Raw genomic sequence first — 22,667 nt, 5'->3', positions numbered from 1 at the left:
GTAAAAGATCCGTGTTAGTTACAGTTCTTGAGTGCTTTCTGGTATTGTCACGTCTGAATTGTTTCACTAATTTATTAAATGATTCAGCTGCCTCCTCTGATAATTCTCCAATTGATAATAAACAATGATCGATTATCTCCGACCCATGAATGAGCACTTTATGAACTGATGCAGGTAAATTATACCATGAATATTTACTAACTAGAATTTTAGCAGTGTCTAGTGCGTATATTTTGAATTGATTCGAATTAATTTTAAAACCAGATGAAAGACATTGTAGGAGATAACTACATCTGTCTATAACGTGTTTGTCTATTCCTGTGATTTCGGGTGATATGGTTGAATGAAGGAAAAATTTTCGTGCTGTATTTCCATCATTAGAGGTGCCACTTCCTCCACTTCGCGGTTTGTCAACTATCAAGCCTAATTGTTCTCTAAACTCCCTCTGAACGAATTCCTTTCTGTTAGCTAAAAGTGCTTTTTCCTCAGATGAACGTGCTTGCCACCTTTTAAATTCGATTCTATAAGAAACATGAATAAAGTATTCAAAAAATCTAATCCAAGAATGCAGGGGTGATAAACCAAATTCAAATCTACTGGAGTTTACTTGTTTGTTTCTACACTTTTCTACGTCATTCATTTCTTAAGGTGTCGCACCACAAATCTAACATTTACTCGTAGATGAGTCACATAGGTACAGATTAGACCCTATATCAAGCGCAGTCGCAGGTCATCGCAGCTGGAAACTATTTTTCCTTAAAGGGGACATATGTAAGAATATTTTAATGTATGTTTCATTTGTGCGAATTCGTGCGAACTTAGTTAAAACTTTACAAACTTCTTAAAAAAAAAAAGGGAAATTTTAAAGTACGTATTTCGTACGATCTGAAAACCCATCAAATAATAATTAAAAAAGATAAGAAAACGTTCAACATGTTTTACATACCTTCAACTTGAATTTCCATTGTACAACAGGTCATAAACACAGTAATTCTTAGAAAAATAACACTTCCCGGAACTGCGTAAGTACGGAGCGGAGACCACACTAACTATCACTTTTCAAATTCTCTTACTTTGGAGGCACAATTATAAGTGAAGTGTTTGTGCAGTTGAAATTTCTTTTATACTCTAAGTTACTATGACTAATGAACTAACATTTAGCTAAATATTGTTGCATAATTTTAACATGGCTATTTTCATCCAATGTCCTATGGCGGAACCACTGTGCAGCGGTAGCAATTGTTATATCAGGATAGCTGCTATAATTGCCCACTCGTGGGGGCGTCGTCGTTTACAATACTGAATGTCGAATCGTCTATCTGCTCTGCCAAATGTTGTCTCCTAATATCGTTTGGCAGGCTTAAATGCCAAAAATCGTGATGCGCATCAAAGTCACCTATTACCAATCGGTTTTCACCTCAGATGATCGCACCAATTTCAGGGTGGTATCCAGCCGTGCAGCAGGTGATAGGGAGTGTATGTATTAAAAATTTCAAGCTCGTCATCGCCTGACCAGACAGCTATGACTTGATATTCTAAGGTGCTGTCCCTACGGTTGATTACTTCTTCGATCAGACGATACTGCACTGTGTGGTGAACTATGAACGTTAGACCCTCACCACTGTTTCGCTCGCGATCTTGCCAGTGCACGTTATAGCTATCCCTGGTTATTAAGGAGGAGCTAGCGTGCAGTTTTGTTCCTGGGACCGCAGCTATTGGGATTCCGTGTCGGCTCATAAAGTTGATTATCTCATCTATTTTTCTCGTGAGTCCGTTAAATTGGAAAAGCTTGAAGTTCCTCGTGAAGACTGTTGTACCGCGGGGTGTGAGAGATGCATGAGGTTGTCTGCGTTGTGTTCTGCTGTTGTTGTTGCGGCCTGATGGGGTAGACGACCGCGCAACAGGGAGCGGGCAACGTAGTCGCGTGTCCACTCACGGGTGGTGCGCAGGCCAGAGTATCTCCGAAAGTGGCACTAACCATTGAAAGAATTGCACTTGACTGATGTCAGGTTCCGGAGAACCCTGGTTTGACACACGGGACAGACTGTGCGGGGGACCAAGAACTGATAATTTGTCCCCGCACTAGAGTTGAACCAGGAGGGATGGGGATAGGCTATGTTTGGGGAGTTGTGTTACGCCGATAAGCTCCATTCCGTGGAGGTATGGGTTGTTGAGGCGTTGGACGCCTGGCGGCGGGAGCAACACGTGGCCACAAACCGTGTGGACCATTCCCTATGTGTCTGAAGGTCTGGGCAGATCTTAAGATCCGTTGCACTTGTTGCACCTAACCGAGGGGGAGTTTGGATGGAGCCGTTTATGGCAAACGCAGCAATAGAATACCTGTGATTCGGGGTTGGTTTCAATACCAGCCCTAAGGAGAAGTATTTCGAGCACACGTGCTGCGTAGGATTGCTCCTGTGACAATTGATTGGGGGCGGGGTACGGTTCACTAGACACTGCTAGTATACTGGGGCGGCAGCCCTTGGTCGGAAAAGATCCGAGTCATTCTGGTAACGGAGAACCAGTTGTCATGGGAATGTTTTTGTTGGTGGTAGTTTCTATGTCCCAACTATATATTCCATCATCCTTGGTAATTACCTACATTACAGCCCTGCTGCACAAATTTATCAAAAATTTTCGATGTTGTTGCCAATCGTCGGATTTCGATCCGAGTAATAAATTAAAATTAAAAGAATCCGTTCAAAAGTTGTTAAAAAAAGTGTCGGGCGTAGTATAATACGATATGGGGACTTTAAGGCGGGTCGGCTTTGGTATAATGTGACGTGGGTCACTTTAGGCAAAGCGTAATGACTTATTTAATGAAACTTGATGGAGATGTTAAGGAGTTGTTCAGTAACAACCTTTATAACTCACAGTTATTCCGGAAATAATAGTTTTGGAATTGTTTGCCTTCAAAGTGCTATACTTTGTCACATTACAATATATATTTTTCTAAACTTCTCTTAAATTCTCAAAATATATACACACACGCGTATTTTGATAAATTTTTACTTGTATTCGAAACATTTGGCGGCCGTCGTAGCCGAATGGGTGGTTGCGTGACTACCATTCGGAATTCACAGAGAGAACGGTGGTTCGAATCTCGGTGAAACACCAAAATTAAGAAAAACATTTTTCTAATAGCGGTCACCTCTCGGCAGACAATGACAAACCTTCGAGTGTATTTCTGCCATGAAAATGCTCCTCATAAAAATATCTGCCGTTCGGAGTCGGCTTGAAACTGTAGGTCCCTCCATTTGTGGAACAACATCAAGACGCACACCACAAATAGGAGGAGGAGCTCGGCCAAACACCCAAAAAGGGTGTACGCGCCATTTATATATATTGTATATATGTATATTCGAAACATTTCAATCGAAATTAAATGCAAATGCATTTACCCATATCATTACTCTCCAATTTTATACATGAATAACAATTCATTGGATTTGACAATAGTATATTATTTCCGGATGCCTTCAAATGAAAATAAAAATGGAAAGGAGTTCTACGCAAAACTACTGTGGATACCGTAGCCGGAGTTGGACTGATGTGTTTTGAAGCGCGGCCAAAGGCCGCCCACGTGGATAAATGTTCTATGCAAAAGTTCTACAAATTTACAAAAACCTTTAATATCATCTTTTTTTAAGGTTCTGTTTTTATTCCAAATTTCCTTCTGCGGCGTTTTTTTTTTTGTTGTTGTATGTTTATATTTTCAAAAATGCTTTTCAATTCCAAGCTAAAGCAAAAAATACTGCAGATTTACAATTAGCCTTCCTTTGGTGTTATTTGAAGTGTCTGGCAACCCCAACTTTTCACTAAATTATACAGCTTTAACAATAAATTACTTAAAACTATACGCCTCCGGAGGGTGCGGTTTTCAGTTTTAAGAGATACAACTTTTTTTTTCAAAGCGACATGATACTTAAGTAATGATGTAATTTCCTGGGCCTACCTTTATATGAGCTAGACACAGACGACCGGCGCTTTACTCTGCACTGACAGGGTTAAGTATACTGCTACAACAACAACAACAAAGGTAGGCCCAGGAAACTTGCTGTTTCGACAGGTTGGGTCCAGAGGGAGAGGGGGGTTTTTTGTTTTGGTATGCGGACGCTGGAGGTGTTATCTTCTAAAGATACGTATGAACCGACTCATACCAATGCCCGATTCACATTCGATATTCCAAGGCTCTTTTGAACTGAGTTCGTAGTGCCTACAGACTAAACCACCCCATCGCCTCGCTGATCTGCTTTTTTCCCCTCGGTATTATCAGTTAAGATATTCCTTCGAGGGGGCAGGATATGTTTATTCACTCAATTGTCTGCGTTCGTTGTCATCATGTCTCAGCCTTCGCATAATTGTTGAGGCTACGTTACAACCATAATTCCACGTTTCTTCAGATTCTAGCATATATTGTACTAGGCTAGTAGCTGTCATGCTCTCGCCGATATTTGAGCGCCACGTGCTTCGTTCCCCCTCAAATCTAGAGCACTCCAACAGGGCATGCTCAGGCGTTTCGTGTTTTCTTGACAGTATAGGCAAAATAGAGAGTCTGTGTGCTTGTATTTGTACAAATACTGCCTGAAACAGCCATGCCCAGTTAAGGGGTTATACGCAGTTATGAAGCAAATAAAAGACGGGTTGTCAAGGATTTATCCTGAAGAAACTTCAGAATATTTTAATTTGAAAATTTTTGGCGGTTATAAAAGCATCCTTCAAGAACGTAACAAAATTTTTTATTTATGAAAATGTTGATTATAGAGCGCGCTGCAGGCGATTTCTGGAACCTCCTTTAAAAAAAAGACGATTTACGGTGTACATCGTAACTCTGGATTGGATTATCTGAAATCAAAAAACCAAACAAATTTTGTTAATATATTAGATTATCTAGTAATTAATCGTTCGGCTAATCAAAATAGTGAATTTTCGCAAAATGACAGCTTTTAAAAGAAATGATTTCGATTTTTACGTTAAAATTTGGCCGTAAATTGATTATAAAATGGAAAATAAGTATCAGATTTACAAAAGGAATGATTAATTACTAGAAAATGTATCTCTAAAGATTGAGTTAAAACGGTTGACCGATCAAACAAGCCGTTATCGAGATATCGTGTACACCGACTTGAAAAATGCCGTTTTGAAAAAAATACGTTTAAAGTTTCAATACCTACCTTAAAACGTGCCGAGGCATCTCTACATATTTAGGTATAACTCCGAAAGTATTGCTTAGATCTACTTCAAATTTCGTGCGTATACTTTTGAATATATGTACATTACAAAAATGCAATAAAAAAAATCGATTTTTTTGAAAGTCATAACTGCGTATAACCCCTTAAAAACATAAAGGTAACGCTTCCATATGTTCTCCGGATCCATTTCTGTGTGTCGGAAATCATATTGAAAGTGGTTCTTCCCTTCCCACTTTCGTTCCATTTGGTCTGCCAGTTTCGCAGAGCGGTATCATCGATCCTCTGTAGGGCGTCCCTCAGTGAGGCTTTGTCACCAGATACCCGCGCGTTTTTTGCATGCTGGTATTTTTGTTTCATGCATTTTGCCTTTATATCGAGGGGGACTCTGCCTGCTATTACCCCTGCTGCTTCGTCAGATATGGCCCTATAGCTTCTAATGATTCTGACATTGCATAATCTGTACACCCGTTTAGCCGGTCTCAAATAGCTGGGATATTTCACTACGTTGCCCCACACTTCCACAGCGTAAAACAGGATCGAGCTGCAGACGCTTGCAAACAATGCTCTCATTTGTTGCCTTGGTCCACCCACATTGGGCATCAGTCGCGATAAAGCCGCGCAGGATTTTGCAGCTTAGGAGCTTGCGTATTCCAGATGCTTTTTAAAATTCAGCTTTCTGTCGATCATTACCCCGAAATATTTTATGGTATCTGTTGATGTTATATTGTGACCACCAACTTTTATATTAATGTTTTCAACTTTTCGCCTAGAACTTATGAGAACCAGTTCGGTATTATGGTCTGCTAGTCTTAGCCCAGACTATTGTAACCATTACTTGATTTTATTAATAGTGTCATCTACCCTTCCTGAGACCTCTTTTAGTGTGTTCCCTGTGCAACGTGTAGCACTCCATCATACATGATATTCCACAGAGCCGGGCCTAGTACAGAGCCTTGAGGAACTCTTCCAGTTACCTTATAGCTTTTTGGGCCTACGTATGTATCATACCATAGTGTTGTGTTATCAAAGTATGAAGCAATTAGCTTTATCAGATACTTCTGCACATTCATACTCCGAAGTGCCAACAGTATTTGGTCCCATTTATCCGTATTGAACGCATTTTTAACGTCCAGAGTCACGACTGCGCAATATTTTTTGGTTCCTCCTAGCCATATTCTACCAGAGATAGCAGTTTTTGCTATTTCGCATACTTCTACTATTGCATCTACTGCACTGCGATGCTTTCTGAAACCGTATTGACGAGCTGACAGACCTGTATGTCATTCTGAGTACTCCTCTAGTCGATTACATATTATTGCTTCTAGCACTTTGCCAGCGGTGTCCAGCATACAGAGCGGCTTGTATGATGAAGGATCTTCTGGAGGTTTTCCAGGCATCGGCAATAGAACTAGTCGCTGTTGTTTCCATTTTACAGGAAAAACTCTGCTTTTAATGCATGTTGTGTACATGTTTCGAAAAACTTTTGGTCTCACTTGCAGTGCTTTTTTCAGCACGGCGTTAGGGATTCCATCAATGCCCGGAGCTTTTTGCAGTTTAATTCTTTTCCAGGCCAGTTCTAGTTCGTCGAGGTCTACTTCGTCGCATCTCTTTGTGTTCGACGAAGTGCAACCATTGAAGGTGATATCCACCTTGTCGTTGTGCTTCGTCAAGTTCGACTGGGATCTTACGGTGGACCAGAGCTTACTCACACCAGAGGTGAAGTTGCAGGTCTTCAAATGTTCTTCCTATTTAGCCCGCTTATGTTCGATTACCAGATACCGGATATCCAAATTGAGATCCTTTATGCGAGAATCCCCGGGATGGCCCTGGCGTAGTGGGTTCCGCTCGTTTGCTAGAACAGTTGATTTAGCTGGGAATTTGGGACGTATGAAGGGACCCTTTAAGCAGGTATGAAGAGAGCCGCAGCAGCTGTGACCACTTTGCGGAATACGCGTTCGCCTGTGCGCACATCGGTGGGAATGTGGATGGCGACGAAAGTGGCGGCGGTGAATTCCGCGAAGCCGACCCAATTAGCTTTTTTTGAAGTTAATGTATTACCGATAGTCCGCGGAAACAAAGTCGGCAGATTTCTCGATCGAGATGATAATGGGAAAGCGGTCTCGATGCAAGCTATGCTGTCGCCGGTTTATGCTATTTATCAGACCAGCGCAGAGTGGTCCCGCTGCGTAGGAAGAGCGGTCATAGGAACTTTTGGCGTGATAAATGACTTTTTAGTACGTTTTTAAGTTGATAAATGTTTTTATTTGTTAAAAAAACATTAAGACATATAAAAAGTAATATATATATAATAAGAATATATATAAGATATAATAATAATAATATATAATAAAGTAATATATAATTAATATAAAAAGTCAATGGAAAATTAGGTACACACATTTTTTACATAAAATTTTTTTGTTCCGTTTAAGGTTTTGCATAAATCTTAAATTATAAACAGTAATAGAAAAAAACATTAAATTCCGAAAGGATGAGTTAACTTATTCTTATTGTTGAGGAATGCGAAATAGGGATATGGCAACCCTGATGTAAAATGTCAAAAAGGAATATATTGGAGAAGACAGCCTGGCGCGTTGCGGAGGTCGATCGTAATAAGTCGAATTAATAAACCACTTTTTTTTGAATTGTATTTGTAACTAATTTGAATTGTATTTGTAACTATTTTGAAGTAATAAACGTTTAGAGAGTATAATAGGCGGATTATACCACGCATCACAACAGGTGGCGACGAGGAAATTGGTCTCATAACCTACAAAACTGCAAAGTAGGAACATAAGCAAAAATGGCAGAACAAGAGGAACTTATGAAACTGTTGCAGATGCAAAGCAAATTACTGGAGCAATTGACTCAAAGATCAAAGCAGCCAGTAGAAAATTCAAAGGAACAGTTGATGGAGTCATTGGCAAAAAGCATAGCAGAATTTTGCTATGATGCCACAAACGCACTCACATTCGACACGTGGTATGCACGTCACGAAGACGTTTTCTTGGTCGATGGCAAAGATTTGGACGAAGCATCACGTGTTCGCCTCTTAATGAGGAAGCTAAATCCAATTGCGTATAACAAGAAGAAACAATCTCCAAGCTGGGAGAAATGTTCGGTGCAAATGAATCGCTCTTCAGTATAAGATACAAATGTTTGCAAATTAGTAAGAATCAACAGGAAGACCTGGTATCGTATGCAGCCAGGGTCAATGCTCAATGTGAAAAATTTAGACTGTCGGAACTTTCGGCAGATCAATTCAAATGCCTCATCTATGTATTTTGTTTGCAAGCGCACACAGAAGCCGACATTCGTATAAAAATATTGGCAAAGCTAGAAGAAGATTCACAGCAAACATTAAACTCTCTGGTGAGCCATGCGAAAAAATTCATCAATCTTAAGAAAGATACAGCAATGGTGGAAGAGACAAAAGCCGTAATAACCAACGCAATACATGCAAATACACGCCAAAGCAAGAACGATGCAACTAATAATAGCAAAACAAATAAAGCGAAGATTCCAAAAACACCCTGTTGGAATTGCGGAGACATGCACTATGCAAAATATTGTACATATCACAATCAAAAGTGTAACAAGTGCAACAAATACGGTCATAAGGAGGGGTACTGTAATTCATACAGCGCCAGTAAAAGCAAAAGCACAAAACCTCAGCGACACAAGCAACAACAAACGAGCAACAAAGGTCACAACAGTTGCTTACAAGTAAATTCAATAACGCTTGTTAATCGACGCAAATACACAACAGTAAGCATAAAGCCGATAGAAACCGCAACATCATCGTTTCCGTCGTGTGATGTCAGAATGCAGGTGGACACCGCCTCGGACGTCTCGCTAATCGGAAAGTCCACATGGATACAAATGGGTCAACCGGGAATACGGTTGGAGAACAAATACGTTACCAGCGCATCAAAAGATAAGATTCAACTACTAGCCGAATTTTCTTGTGAAGCTAGGCTAAACGAGGAAGTACAATACTGTAATTTATTCGTAACAAATATTGATTCTTTGAACATCTTAGGAGTTGACTGGTGTGACATTTTCCATATTTGGGAAAAGCCTCTCAATCTCATTTGTAACAACATCATATCGGTTCAAGATCAACAATCTACTATTTTGAAGCATATACAGCAAGACTATGCGGACATATTCAAGCCAGATCTGGAAAGTTGTAGCACAGTTACATCAGCATTGCATCTAAAGCCGGATGTTAAACCAATTTTTCGCGCAAAAAGGCCAGTAGCATATTCCATGCTACCGTACATTGAAAAAGAACTAAATAGATTACATCAATTAGGGGTTATCACCCCTGTAGAATTTTCTGAATGGGCAGCGCCTATCGTAGCAGTGAAGAAACCGTCTGGCAAGGTTCGGATCTGTGGCGATTATTCATCAGGGCTAAACGCATGGTTAGAGCCGCATCAATATCCGCTGCACACGCCAGAAGAAATTTACGCAAAGGTCGCGGGAAGTCATTGCTTTACCGTAATAGACCTATCAGACGCGTATCTACAGATACCCGTCACAGCAGAGTCAGCCAAGCTGCTCACCATTAACACGCATATGGGTCTGTTTACGTTCAATCGACTCGCACCAGGTATCAAAAGCGCTCCAGGAGCGTTCCAACCAACAAATCATGGACACCATATTGGCAGGCATAGATGACACCGTCGCTTACATAGATGACATCATTATAGGCGGTGCAACCTTTGAGAAACATGTCGAAAACCTTCATAAAGTGGCGCAACAGCTACAGAAGTATAAATTTCGGGTCCAGTTCGACAAATGCAAATTTTTTGCTGCACAGGTAAAATATTTGGGGAACATTTTAAGCAAAACAGGTATAAAACCTGACCCCACCAAAATAAGCCAGATTCTAGCACTACCAGAACCAAAAAATGTGTCAGAAGTCCGAGCATTTCTGGGCAGTGTAAACTATTATGGAAAATTCATCGCAGAAATGTCCAAAATCAGAGCACCTTTGGACAAATTGCTTCATAAAAATGAAAAGTTTAATTGGAACGCTGATTGCCAAAAAGCCTTCCAGCAATTCAAACGCATTTTAAATTCAGATTTAATGCTTACGCATTATAACCCCAATTTACCATTGAAAGTGGCAGCAGACGCCTCCAATAGAGGAATCGGTGCGTTTATTTGTCACGTTTTTCCGGACGGATCAGAGAAGGTTATACAACACGCCTCAAAAGTTTTAACGGATGCAGAGCAAAAGTACTCGCAAATTGAAAAGGAAGCTTTAGCATTAGTTTTTGCGCTAAAGAAGTTCCACAGATTTATTTTTGGACGTAAGTTCACATTGTGCACGGATCATAAGCCGCTAATCGCAATATTTGGTAAAAATAAGGGCATCCCAACGTACGCAGCAAATAGGCTTCAGCGATGGGCACTAATATTGATGATGTACGACTTCAATATCCAATACATTAAAACAACAGCATTTGGATGTGTAGACATGCTTTCGCGCCTTATAGCCAATCACACAAAGCAAGACGAAGACATGGTGATAGCTTGTACGCAAATGGAAGAAGAAATGAACACGATTATTGAAGACCAATGTGAAAAACTTCCGGTGAGTTTTGAAATGATAAGAAAAGCTACAAAGCAATGTTCAACGGCCCAAGCTGTCATAAACGCATTATCAAATGGATGGAAGCAAGAAATAATACCAGAATTACAGCCATTTTATGCACGGAAAGATGCACTCAGCGTGATTCAAGAGTGCCTAATGTTTCATGAACGCATAGGGATTCCGAAGAAATTACAACCACGAATTCTACGTCAACTACACAGAGGACATCCAGGTAGAGAACGCATGAAATTGTTAGCAAGGAGTTACGTGTATTGGCCTGGTGTGGACGAAGATATAGTCTCGTATTCACGAAATTGTCAACTTTGTGCATCAACAGCAAAAATGCCTGTAAAACATACACTACGATCATGGCCGTTAGCAACAAAACCAATGGAACGGTTACACATTGATATAGCAGGACCATGCAATGGGTTTTATTACTTCGTAATCGTAGATGCATTCTCAAAATGGCCTGAAATTTTTCAAATAGAGAATATCACAACGCAAACAATCATTAGCAAGCTAAATGAAACGCTTTCACGTTACGGAGATTGTGACACACTGGTCTCCGATAACGGCACACAGTTTACGAGCGGAGCGTTCGAACAATTCGTAACATCGCGGGGTATTCAACACATAAGGACATCGCCTTATCATCCCCAGTCCAATGGACAAGCGGAACGGTTCGTAGATACACTGAAAAGAGCATTAAAAAAATTAAAAATGGAAGGAACGGATTCAGAAAACTTGCAAACATTTTTGCAAACGTATAGATCCACACCAAATCCGAATGTGGTAGAACGTAAATCTCCGGCAGAAGCCTTCCTTAACCGGAAAATCAAAACAACGTTAGACTTAACTAAGCCACAAACAACGGAAATCAAACAACGAAATTTAAAGCAAGAAAAGCAGTTTAATGTCAAACACGGAGCAAAATCTAAAGAATTTTCGAATGGAAGCCTTGTAAACGTTAAATGGCATCAAGGCAATGATACGTTTTGGGTTCCTGGCGTTATCATAGAACGGATTGGTTCTGTGAACTACAATGTCAGAATTGAAGTAAAGGGCAACTCAAAACTGATTAGATCACATGCAAATAAAATGGTACAACGGTATGGAAACCATACTGGCAATCGCGATGTGACTAAATATTTATGCGACGTTTTTGATCTCACAGAACTACCACGGTTCAATGAAGAAAATCAACCCGTACTACAGCCAGAAACTGTTGAAGTGGCTCCCCTAGTGGAAACCACCTCATCTGGTTCTAATGCACATGCAGAAACAAATAGAGGAACATCAACGAGTCGCAGGATTCGTAGACCACCAGCATATTTGAATGAGTATGATACTTCCTAACAAAGAGAGGTGTTGAGGAATGCGAAATAGGGATATGGCAACCCTGATGTAAAATGTCAAAAAGGAATATATTGGAGAAGACAGCCTGGCGCGTTGCGGAGGTCGATCGTAATAAGTCGAATTAATAAACCACTTTTTTTTGAATTGTATTTGTAACTAATTTGAATTGTATTTGTAACTATTTTGAAGTAATAAACGTTTAGAGAGTATAATAGGCGGATTATACCACGCATCACAACACTTATTTATGAAAATAATAAAATATTCACTTTCCAAAAAGTTAATGTACTTAGAAATACAAAACTTTTAACTCAGTAAATCTAACACTTCTCTTGACATCATAGATTTCTTTTTACATGGTAATTTTCGTAGACTAGATATAAATGGATCGGAATTGAGAAGAAGCCTGTGTAAAAGATCCGTGTTAGTTACAGTTCTTGAGTGCTTTCTGGTATTGTCACGTCTGAATTGTTTCACTAATTTATTAAATGATTCAGCTGCCTCCTCTGATAATTCTCCAATTGATAATAAACAATGATCGATTATCTCCCATGAATGAGCACTTTATGAACTGATGCAGGTAAATTATACCATGAATATTTACTAACTAGAATTTTAGCAGTGTCTAGTGCGTATATTTTGAATTGATTCGAATTAATTTTAAAACCAGATGAAAGACATTGTAGGAGATAACTACATCTGTCTATAACGTGTTTGTCTATTCCTGTGATTTCGGGTGATATGGTTGAATGAAGGAAAAATTTTCGTGCTGTATTTCCATCATTAGAGGTGCCACTTCCTCCACTTCGCGGTTTGTCAACTATCAAGCCTAATTGTTCTCTAAACTCCCTCTGAACGAATTCCTTTCTGTTAGCTAAAAGTGCTTTTTCCTCAGATGAACGTGCTTGCCACCTTTTAAATTCGATTCTATAAGAAACATGAATAAAGTATTCAAAAAATCTAATCCAAGAATGCAGGGGTGATAAACCAAATTCAAATCTACTGGAGTTTACTTGTTTGTTTCTACACTTTTCTACGTCATTCATTTCTTAAGGTGTCGCACCACAAATCTAACATTTACTCGTAGATGAGTCACATAGGTACAGATTAGACCCTATATCAAGCGCAGTCGCAGGTCATCGCAGCTGGAAACTATTTTTCCTTAAAGGGGACATATGTAAGAATATTTTAATGTATGTTTCATTTGTGCGAATTCGTGCGAACTTAGTTAAAACTTTACAAACTTCTTAAAAAAAAAAAGGGAAATTTTAAAGTACGTATTTCGTACGATCTGAAAACCCATCAAATAATAATTAAAAAAGATAAGAAAACGTTCAACATGTTTTACATACCTTCAACTTGAATTTCCATTGTACAACAGGTCATAAACACAGTAATTCTTAGAAAAATAACACTTCCCGGAACTGCGTAAGTACGGAGCGGAGACCACACTAACTATCACTTTTCAAATTCTCTTACTTTGGAGGCACAATTATAAGTGAAGTGTTTGTGCAGTTGAAATTTCTTTTATACTCTAAGTTACTATGACTAATGAACTAACATTTAGCTAAATATTGTTGCATAATTTTAACATGGCTATTTTCATCCAATGTCCTATGGCGGAACCACTGTGCAGCGGTAGCAATTGTTATATCAGGATAGCTGCTATAATTGCCCACTCGTGGGGGCGTCGTCGTTTACAATAGTGAATGTCGAATCGTCTATCTGCTCTGCCAAATGTTGTCTCCTAATATCGTTTGGCAGGCTTAAATGCCAAAAATCGTGATGCGCATCAAAGTCACCTATTACCAATCGGTTTTCACCTCAGATGATCGCACCAATTTCAGGGTGGTATCCAGCCGTGCAGCAGGTGATAGGGAGTGTATGTATTAAAAATTTCAAGCTCGTCATCGCCTGACCAGACAGCTATGACTTGATATTCTAAGGTGCTGTCCCTACGGTTGATTACTTCTTCGATCAGACGATACTGCACTGTGTGGTGAACTATGAACGTTAGACCCTCACCACTGTTTCGCTCGCGATCTTGCCAGTGCACGTTATAGCTATCCCTGGTTATTAAGGAGGAGCTAGCGTGCAGTTTTGTTCCTGGGACCGCAGCTATTGGGATTCCGTGTCGGCTCATAAAGTTGATTATCTCATCTATTTTTCTCGTGAGTCCGTTAAATTGGAAAAGCTTGAAGTTCCTCGTGAAGACTGTTGTACCGCGGGGTGTGAGAGATGCATGAGGTTGTCTGCGTTGTGTTCTGCTGTTGTTGTTGCGGCCTGATGGGGTAGACGACCGCGCAACAGGGAGCGGGCAACGTAGTCGCGTGTCCACTCACGGGTGGTGCGCAGGCCAGAGTATCTCCGAAAGTGGCACTAACCATTGAAAGAATTGCACTTGACTGATGTCAGGTTCCGGAGAACCCTGGTTTGACACACGGGACAGACTGTGCGGGGGACCAAGAACTGATAATTTGTCCCCGCACTAGAGTTAAACCAGGAGGGATGGGGATAGGCTATGTTTGGGGAGTTGTGTTACGCCGATAAGCTCCATTCCGTGGAGGTATGGGTTGTTGAGGCGTTGGACGCCTGGCGGCGGGAGCAACACGTGGCCACAAACCGTGTGGACCATTCCCTATGTGTCTGAAGGTCTGGGCAGATCTTAAGATCCGTTGCACTTGTTGCACCTAACCGAGGGGGAGTTTGGATGGAGCCGTTTATGGCAAACGCAGCAATAGAATACCTGTGATTCGGGGTTGGTTTCAATACCAGCCCTAAGGAGAAGTATTTCGAGCACACGTGCTGCGTAGGATTGCTCCTGTGACAATTGATTGGGGGCGGGGTACGGTTCACTAGACACTGCTAGTATACTGGGGCGGCAGCCCTTGGTCGGAAAAGATCCGAGTCATTCTGGTAACGGAGAACCAGTTGTCATGGGAATGTTTTTGTTGGTGGTAGTTTCTATGTCCCAACTATATATTCCATCATCCTTGGTAATTACCTACATTACAGCCCTGCTGCACAAATTTATCAAAAATTTTCGATGTTGTTGCCAATCGTCGGATTTCGATCCGAGTAATAAATTAAAATTAAAAGAATCCGTTCAAAAGTTGTTAAAAAAAGTGTCGGGCGTAGTATAATACGATATGGGGACTTTAAGGCGGGTCGGCTTTGGTATAATGTGACGTGGGTCACTTTAGGCAAAGCGTAATGACTTATTTAATGAAACTTGATGGAGATGTTAAGGAGTTGTTCAGTAACAACCTTTATAACTCACAGTTATTCCGGAAATAATAGTTTTGGAATTGTTTGCCTTCAAAGTGCTATACTTTGTCACATTACAATATATATTTTTCTAAACTTCTCTTAAATTCTCAAAATATATACACACACGCGTATTTTGATAAATTTTTACTTGTATTCGAAACATTTGGCGGCCGTCGTAGCCGAATGGGTGGTTGCGTGACTACCATTCGGAATTCACAGAGAGAACGGTGGTTCGAATCTCGGTGAAACACCAAAATTAAGAAAAACATTTTTCTAATAGCGGTCACCTCTCGGCAGACAATGACAAACCTTCGAGTGTATTTCTGCCATGAAAATGCTCCTCATAAAAATATCTGCCGTTCGGAGTCGGCTTGAAACTGTAGGTCCCTCCATTTGTGGAACAACATCAAGACGCACACCACAAATAGGAGGAGGAGCTCGGCCAAACACCCAAAAAGGGTGTACGCGCCATTTATATATATTGTATATATGTATATTCGAAACATTTCAATCGAAATTAAATGCAAATGCATTTACCCATATCATTACTCTCCAATTTTATACATGAATAACAATTCATTGGATTTGACAATAGTATATTATTTCCGGATGCCTTCAAATGAAAATAAAAATGGAAAGGAGTTCTACGCAAAACTACTGTGGATACCGTAGCCGGAGTTGGACTGATGTGTTTTGAAGCGCGGCCAAAGGCCGCCCACGTGGATAAATGTTCTATGCAAAAGTTCTACAAATTTACAAAAACCTTTAATATCATCTTTTTTTAAGGTTCTGTTTTTATTCCAAATTTCCTTCTGCGGCGTTTTTTTTTTTGTTGTTGTATGTTTATATTTTCAAAAATGCTTTTCAATTCCAAGCTAAAGCAAAAAATACTGCAGATTTACAATTAGCCTTCCTTTGGTGTTATTTGAAGTGTCTGGCAACCCCAACTTTTCACTAAATTATACAGCTTTAACAATAAATTACTTAAAACTATACGCCTCCGGAGGGTGCGGTTTTCAGTTTTAAGAGATACAACTTTTTTTTTCAAAGCGACATGATACTTAAGTAATGATGTAATTTCCTGGGCCTACCTTTATATGAGCTAGACGCAGACGACCGGCGCTTTACTCTGCACTGACAGGGTTAAGTATACTGCTACAACAACAACAAAGGTAGGCCCAGGAAACTTGCTGTTTCGACAGGTTGGGTCCAGAGGGAGAGGGGTGTTTTTTGTTTTAGTATGCGGACCTTGGAGGTGTTATGTTCTAAAGATACGTATGAACCGACTCATACGTATGCCCGATTCACATTCGATATTCCAAGGCTCTTTTGAACTGAGTTTCGTAGTGCCTACAGACTGAACCACCCCATCGCCTCGCTGATCTGCTTTTTTCCCCTCGTTATTATCAGTTAAGATATTCCTTCGAGGGGGCAGGATATGTTTATTCACTCAATTGTCTGCGTTCGTTGTCATCATGTCTCAGCCTTCGCATAATTGTTGAGGCTACGTTACAACCATAATTCCACGTTTCTTCAGATTCTAGCATATATTGTACTAGGCTAGTAGCTGTCATGCTCTCGCCGATATTTGAGCGCCACGTGCTTCGTTCCCCCTCAAATCTAGAGCACTCCAACAGGGCATGGTCAGGCGTTTCGTGTTTTCTTGACAGTATAGGCAAAATAGAGAGTCTGTTTGTATTTGTACAAATACTGCCTGAAACAGCCATGCCCAGTTAAGGGGTTATACGCAGTTATGAAGCAAATAAAAGACGGGTTGTCAAGGATTTATCCTGAAGAAACTTCAGAATATTTTAATTTGAAAATTTTTGGCGGTTATAAAAGCATCCTTCAAGAACGTAACAAAATTTTTTATTTATGAAAATGTTGATTATAGAGCGCGCTGCAGGCGATTTCTGCAACCTCCTTTAAAAAAAGACGATTTACGGTGTACATCGTAACTCAGGATTGGATTATCTGAAATCAAAAAACCAAACAAATTTTGTTAATATATTAGATTATCTAGTAATTAATCGTTCGGCTAATCAAAATAGTGAATTTTCGCAAAATGACAGCTTTTAAAAGAAATGATTTCGATTTTTACGTTAAAATTTGGCCGTAAATTGATTATAAAATGGAAAATAAGTATCAGATTTACAAAAGGAATGATTAATTACTAGAAAATGTATCTCTAAAGATTGAGTTAAAACGGTTGACCGATCAAACAAGCCGTTATCGAGATATCGTGTACACCGACTTGAAAAATGCCGTTTTGAAAAAAATACGTTTAAAGTTTCAATACCTACCTTAAAACGTGCCGAGGCATCTCTACATATTTAGGTATAACTCCGAAAGTATTGCTTAGATCTACTTCAAATTTCGTGCGTATACTTTTGAATATATGTACATTACAAAAATGCAATAAAAAAAATCGATTTTTTTGAAAGTCATAACTGCGTATAACCCCTTAAAAACATAAAGGTAACGCTTCCATATGTTCTCCGGATCCATTTCTGTGTGTCGGAAATCATATTGAAAGTGGTTCTTCCCTTCCCACTTTCGTTCCATTTGGTCTGCCAGTTTCGCAGAGCGGTATCATCGATCCTCTGTAGGGCGTCCCTCAGTGAGGCTTTGTCACCAGATACCCGCGCGTTTTTTGCATGCTGGTATTTTTGTTTCATGCATTTTGCCTTTATATCGAGGGGGACTCTGCCTGCTATTACCCCTGCTGCTTCGTCAGATATGGCCCTATAGCTTCTAATGATTCTGACATTGCATAATCTGTACACCCGTTTAGCCGGTCTCAAATAGCTGGGATATTTCACTACGTTGCCCCACACTTCCACAGCGTAAAACAGGATCGAGCTGCAGACGCTTGCAAACAATGCTCTCATTTGTTGCCTTGGTCCACCCACATTGGGCATCAGTCGCGATAAAGCCGCGCAGGATTTTGCAGCTTAGGAGCTTGCGTATTCCAGATGCTTTTTAAAATTCAGCTTTCTGTCGATCATTACCCCGAAATATTTTATGGTATCTGTTGATGTTATATTGTGACCACCAACTTTTATATTAATGTTTTCAACTTTTCGCCTAGAACTTATGAGAACCAGTTCGGTATTATGGTCTGCTAGTCTTAGCCCAGACTATTGTAACCATTACTTGATTTTATTAATAGTGTCATCTACCCTTCCTGAGACCTCTTTTAGTGTGTTCCCTGTGCAACGTGTAGCACTCCATCATACATGATATTCCACAGAGCCGGGCCTAGTACAGAGCCTTGAGGAACTCTTCCAGTTACCTTATAGCTTTTTGGGCCTACGTATGTATCATACCATAGTGTTGTGTTATCAAAGTATGAAGCAATTAGCTTTATCAGATACTTCTGCACATTCATACTCCGAAGTGCCAACAGTATTTGGTCCCATTTATCCGTATTGAACGCATTTTTAACGTCCAGAGTCACGACTGCGCAATATTTTTTGGTTCCTCCTAGCCATATTCTACCAGAGATAGCAGTTTTTGCTATTTCGCATACTTCTACTATTGCATCTACTGCACTGCGATGCTTTCTGAAACCGTATTGACGAGCTGACAGACCTGTATGTCATTCTGAGTACTCCTCTAGTCGATTACATATTATTGCTTCTAGCACTTTGCCAGCGGTGTCCAGCATACAGAGCGGCTTGTATGATGAAGGATCTTCTGGAGGTTTTCCAGGCATCGGCAATAGAACTAGTCGCTGTTGTTTCCATTTTACAGGAAAAACTCTGCTTTTAATGCATGTTGTGTACATGTTTCGAAAAACTTTTGGTCTCACTTGCAGTGCTTTTTTCAGCACGGCGTTAGGGATTCCATCAATGCCCGGAGCTTTTTGCAGTTTAATTCTTTTCCAGGCCAGTTCTAGTTCGTCGAGGTCTACTTCGGGCACTTCGTCATCGTTATCAGTGAAATCCCTTCTGATAAAGAGTACACCTTGATCCGGAAAGAGGTTTGTTACTATGTGCATGAGCATTTTAGCTTGTGGTAGCAGCATGCTAGTACTTCCATTCTGGAATTTATTTGTAATTGGATTCGCATCTACCTCACTTAGAAGGCTATCAAATGCCTCCGCCTTGCTTTTTGCTATGGCCTTTTTCAGTGCTAGGCGTTTGACTTGATATTCTGCCCACAGCTGTTCCCCCTCTGGCCTATTTCTTTTGCGCTGATGCCTTCTCCGCAGTTTGTGGCATTCGCTTTTGAAATGCGCTATGTCGTCATTAATTGGGTGCTCTCCCGTTTCCGATAAGATACCCTTTGGTTGGCGGGTTTCCCAGGTTTCAGTAGTGGGACCACTCTCCCTGATTTCCACTTGTCAGGAATTACGAAAGTGGCCAAGGACATACAGAAGACCTTTGTGAGGTACTCTACTCCTAATGGACCCAGCGTTTTCAACATGAGCATGTTTAGTCCGTCAGGCCCAATGGCTTTGAATAATTTCTTTTTGATGGCGCCCTGGACCTCATCTCAAGAGAAAGTAAGTGGAGTAAGCGCACAGTTGTTCGTAAATTTGTGGAGCCGTCTGGTGGCACGACGCTTTGATCTGTCGGGCGGAGGATGCAGAATGAATTGCCGGCTAAAAAAGCTCGCGCATCTCTTTGTGTTCGACGAAGTGCAACCATTGAAGGTGATATCCACCTTGTCGTTGTGCTTCGTCAAGTTCGACTGGGATCTTACGGTGGACCAGAGCTTACTCACACCAGAGGTGAAGTTGCAGGTCTTCAAATGTTCTTCCTATTTAGCCCGCTTATGTTCGATTACCAGATACCGGATATCCAAATTGAGATCCTTTATGCGAGAATCCCCGGGATGGCCCTGGCGTAGTGGGTTCCGCTCGTTTGCTAGAACAGTTGATTTAGCTGGGAATTTGGGACGTATGAAGGGACCCTTTAAGCAGGTATGAAGAGAGTCGCAGCAGCTGTGACCACTTTGCGGAATACGCGTTCGCCTGTGCGCACATCGGTGGGAATGTGGATGGCGACGAAAGTGGCGGCGGTGAATTCCGCGAAGCCGGCCCAATTAGCTTTTTTTGAAGTTAATGTATTACCGATAGTCCGCGGAAACAAAGTCGGCAGATTTCTCGATCGAGATGATAATGGGAAAGTGGTCTCGATGCAAGCTATGCTGTCGCCGGTTTATGCTATTTATCAGACCAGCGGTAGCAAGTGTTATATCAGGATAGCTGCTATAATTGCCCACTCGTGGGGGCGTCGTCGTTTGCAATACTGAATGTCGAATCGTCTATCTGCTCTGCCAAATGTTGTCTCCTAATATCGTTTGGCAGGCTTACATGCCAAAAATCGTGATGCGCATCAAAGTCACCTATTACCAATCGGTTTTCACCTCAGATGATCGCACCAATTTCAGGGTGGTATCCAGCCGTGCAGCAGGTGATAGGGAGTGTATGTATTAAAAATTTCAAGCTCGTCATCGCCTGACCAGACAGCTATGACTTGATATTCTAAGGTGCTGTCCCTACGGTTGATTACTTCTTCGATCAGACGATACTGCACTGTGTGGTGAACTATGAACGTTAGACCCTCACCACTGTTTCGCTCGCGATCTTGCCAGTGCACGTTATAGCTATCCTGGTTATTAAGGAGGAGCTAGCGTGCAGTTTTGTTCCTGGGACCGCAGCTATTGGGATTCCGTGTCGGCTCATAAAGTTGATTATCTCATCTATTTTTCTCGTGAGTCCGTTAAATTGGAAAAGCTTGAAGTTCCTCGTGAAGACTGGTGTACCGCGGGGTGTGAGAGATGCATGAGGTTGTCTGCGTTGTGTTCTGCTGTTGTTGTTGCGGCCTGATGGGGTAGACGACCGCGCAACAGGGAGCGGGCAACGTAGTCGCGTGTCCACTCACGGGTGGTGCGCAGGCCAGAGTATCTCCGAAAGTGGCACTAACCATTGAAAGAATTGCACTTGTTCAGACCTTAAGACTCGCAGGGGGTGGTCCACAAGGTATGTGGCCACGTCAACGGCGCTACCGTTCTCAGTGCCGGCACTTCAAACTGCCGGCACCAACAATACCTCAACGGTAAGGAGCTATCAGGCGCAACACAACTTCCCCATTGACCCACAACCCTCCTGCTACTATCCCATTGCGGGGACAGACCAGCAGCTCTTGGTCACCTGCACCGTCTGCTCCGTGTGTCAGGCCAGGGTCCCTCGGCACCTGACACAGTCCAGTACAATTCTTGCAATGGCTGGTGCCACTTTCGGAGGTGCTCTGGCCTGCGCACCCCCCTTGAGTGGACGCGCGACTTCGTTGTCCCCTTCTGCAGAGCTCTGCACCCGCAACCGCCCCCTGTGGCGCGGCCGTCCGTCAGCGTCGGGCCACAACAACTTTTGCGGAACACACAGCAGCACCAACGCAGAGAACACCACGCGTTCTCCCCGCCCCACAAACTGACATAGAACCGTGCGCCACTTGCTTTCTCCAGCGATGAGGTTCAGGTGGCCATCAAACACATGAAACCACCGAAAGCCATTGGCCATGAGGGACTAAACATGCTGATGCTGAAAAAGCTGGGTCCATCGGGAGTAGGAAGAGGAAAATATAGCAAGGAGTACTGCAGGGTGGTGTCCTTTCACCCTTGCTTTTCAATTTCTATATCTCAAAACTCCCCCAGCCACCAGAGGGAGTCTCCCTGGTCTCCTACGCCGACGACTGCACGATAATGGCGTCGGGCAGTGACATTGATGGCCTATGCTCCAAGGTAAAGGACTACATCCCCTGCCTTTCTCGCTTCTTCACTGCGAGGAACTTACAACTTCCCCCTACTATATCCACGGCGACCTGGACAAAACAGGTCAAGCTGCAACTTAACGACACACCAATTCCGACTGTTAAGAACCCCAAAATATTGCGAGTTTTCTTTGACAGCTTGCTCTCCTTCTCAGCGCATACAACCGCTATTGCAACTAAAGTACAGAATCGCAACAAGGCCCTCAAGTCGCTTGCCGGCAGCACTTGGGGCAAAGATAAGGAAATGTTGCTGTCGACTTTCAAAGCAATAGGCCGACCGGTTCTAAGCTATGCTGCGCCTGTCTGGTCGCCAGGAACCAGTGATTCGCAGTCGACGAAGCTTCAGACCTGCCAAAACACTGCAATAAGTACCGCGCCAGGATGTCTCTGGATGTCCCCGATACAACACCTACACGACGAGGCCCACATGCTCCCTGTGAAGGAGCATAACCAACTGCT

At 41.7% G+C, this 22,667-nt stretch overlaps 2 protein-coding genes across 3 annotated transcripts in view; both read left to right on the top strand.

The window, feature by feature from the left end:
- Positions 1 to 22,667, top strand: part of LOC128869678 (uncharacterized) — a 63,820-nt gene that overhangs the window by 27,084 nt on the left and 14,069 nt on the right. The gene's annotated exons all lie outside the window — the stretch shown is intronic.
- LOC128869746 (uncharacterized protein K02A2.6-like) lies at positions 10,174 to 12,159 on the top strand. Its single transcript, XM_054112349.1, has one exon. It carries the CDS (start codon positions 10,174 to 10,176, stop codon positions 12,157 to 12,159), a length of 1,986 nt encoding a protein of 661 aa, XP_053968324.1.

This window comes from Anastrepha ludens, chromosome X (assembly GCF_028408465.1).
Source record: "Anastrepha ludens isolate Willacy chromosome X, idAnaLude1.1, whole genome shotgun sequence".
Lineage (NCBI taxonomy): Eukaryota > Metazoa > Arthropoda > Insecta > Diptera > Tephritidae > Anastrepha > Anastrepha ludens.
The sequence above is the reverse complement of the archived record's forward strand: the minus strand, read 5'-3'. Positions and strand labels throughout refer to the sequence as shown.

Bases quoted from the DNA above. Each gene is read 5' to 3' on its own strand.
- LOC128869746 (XM_054112349.1), top strand. From the start codon at position 10,174: ATGTCCAAAATCAGAGCACCTTTGGACAAATTGCTTCATAAAAATGAA.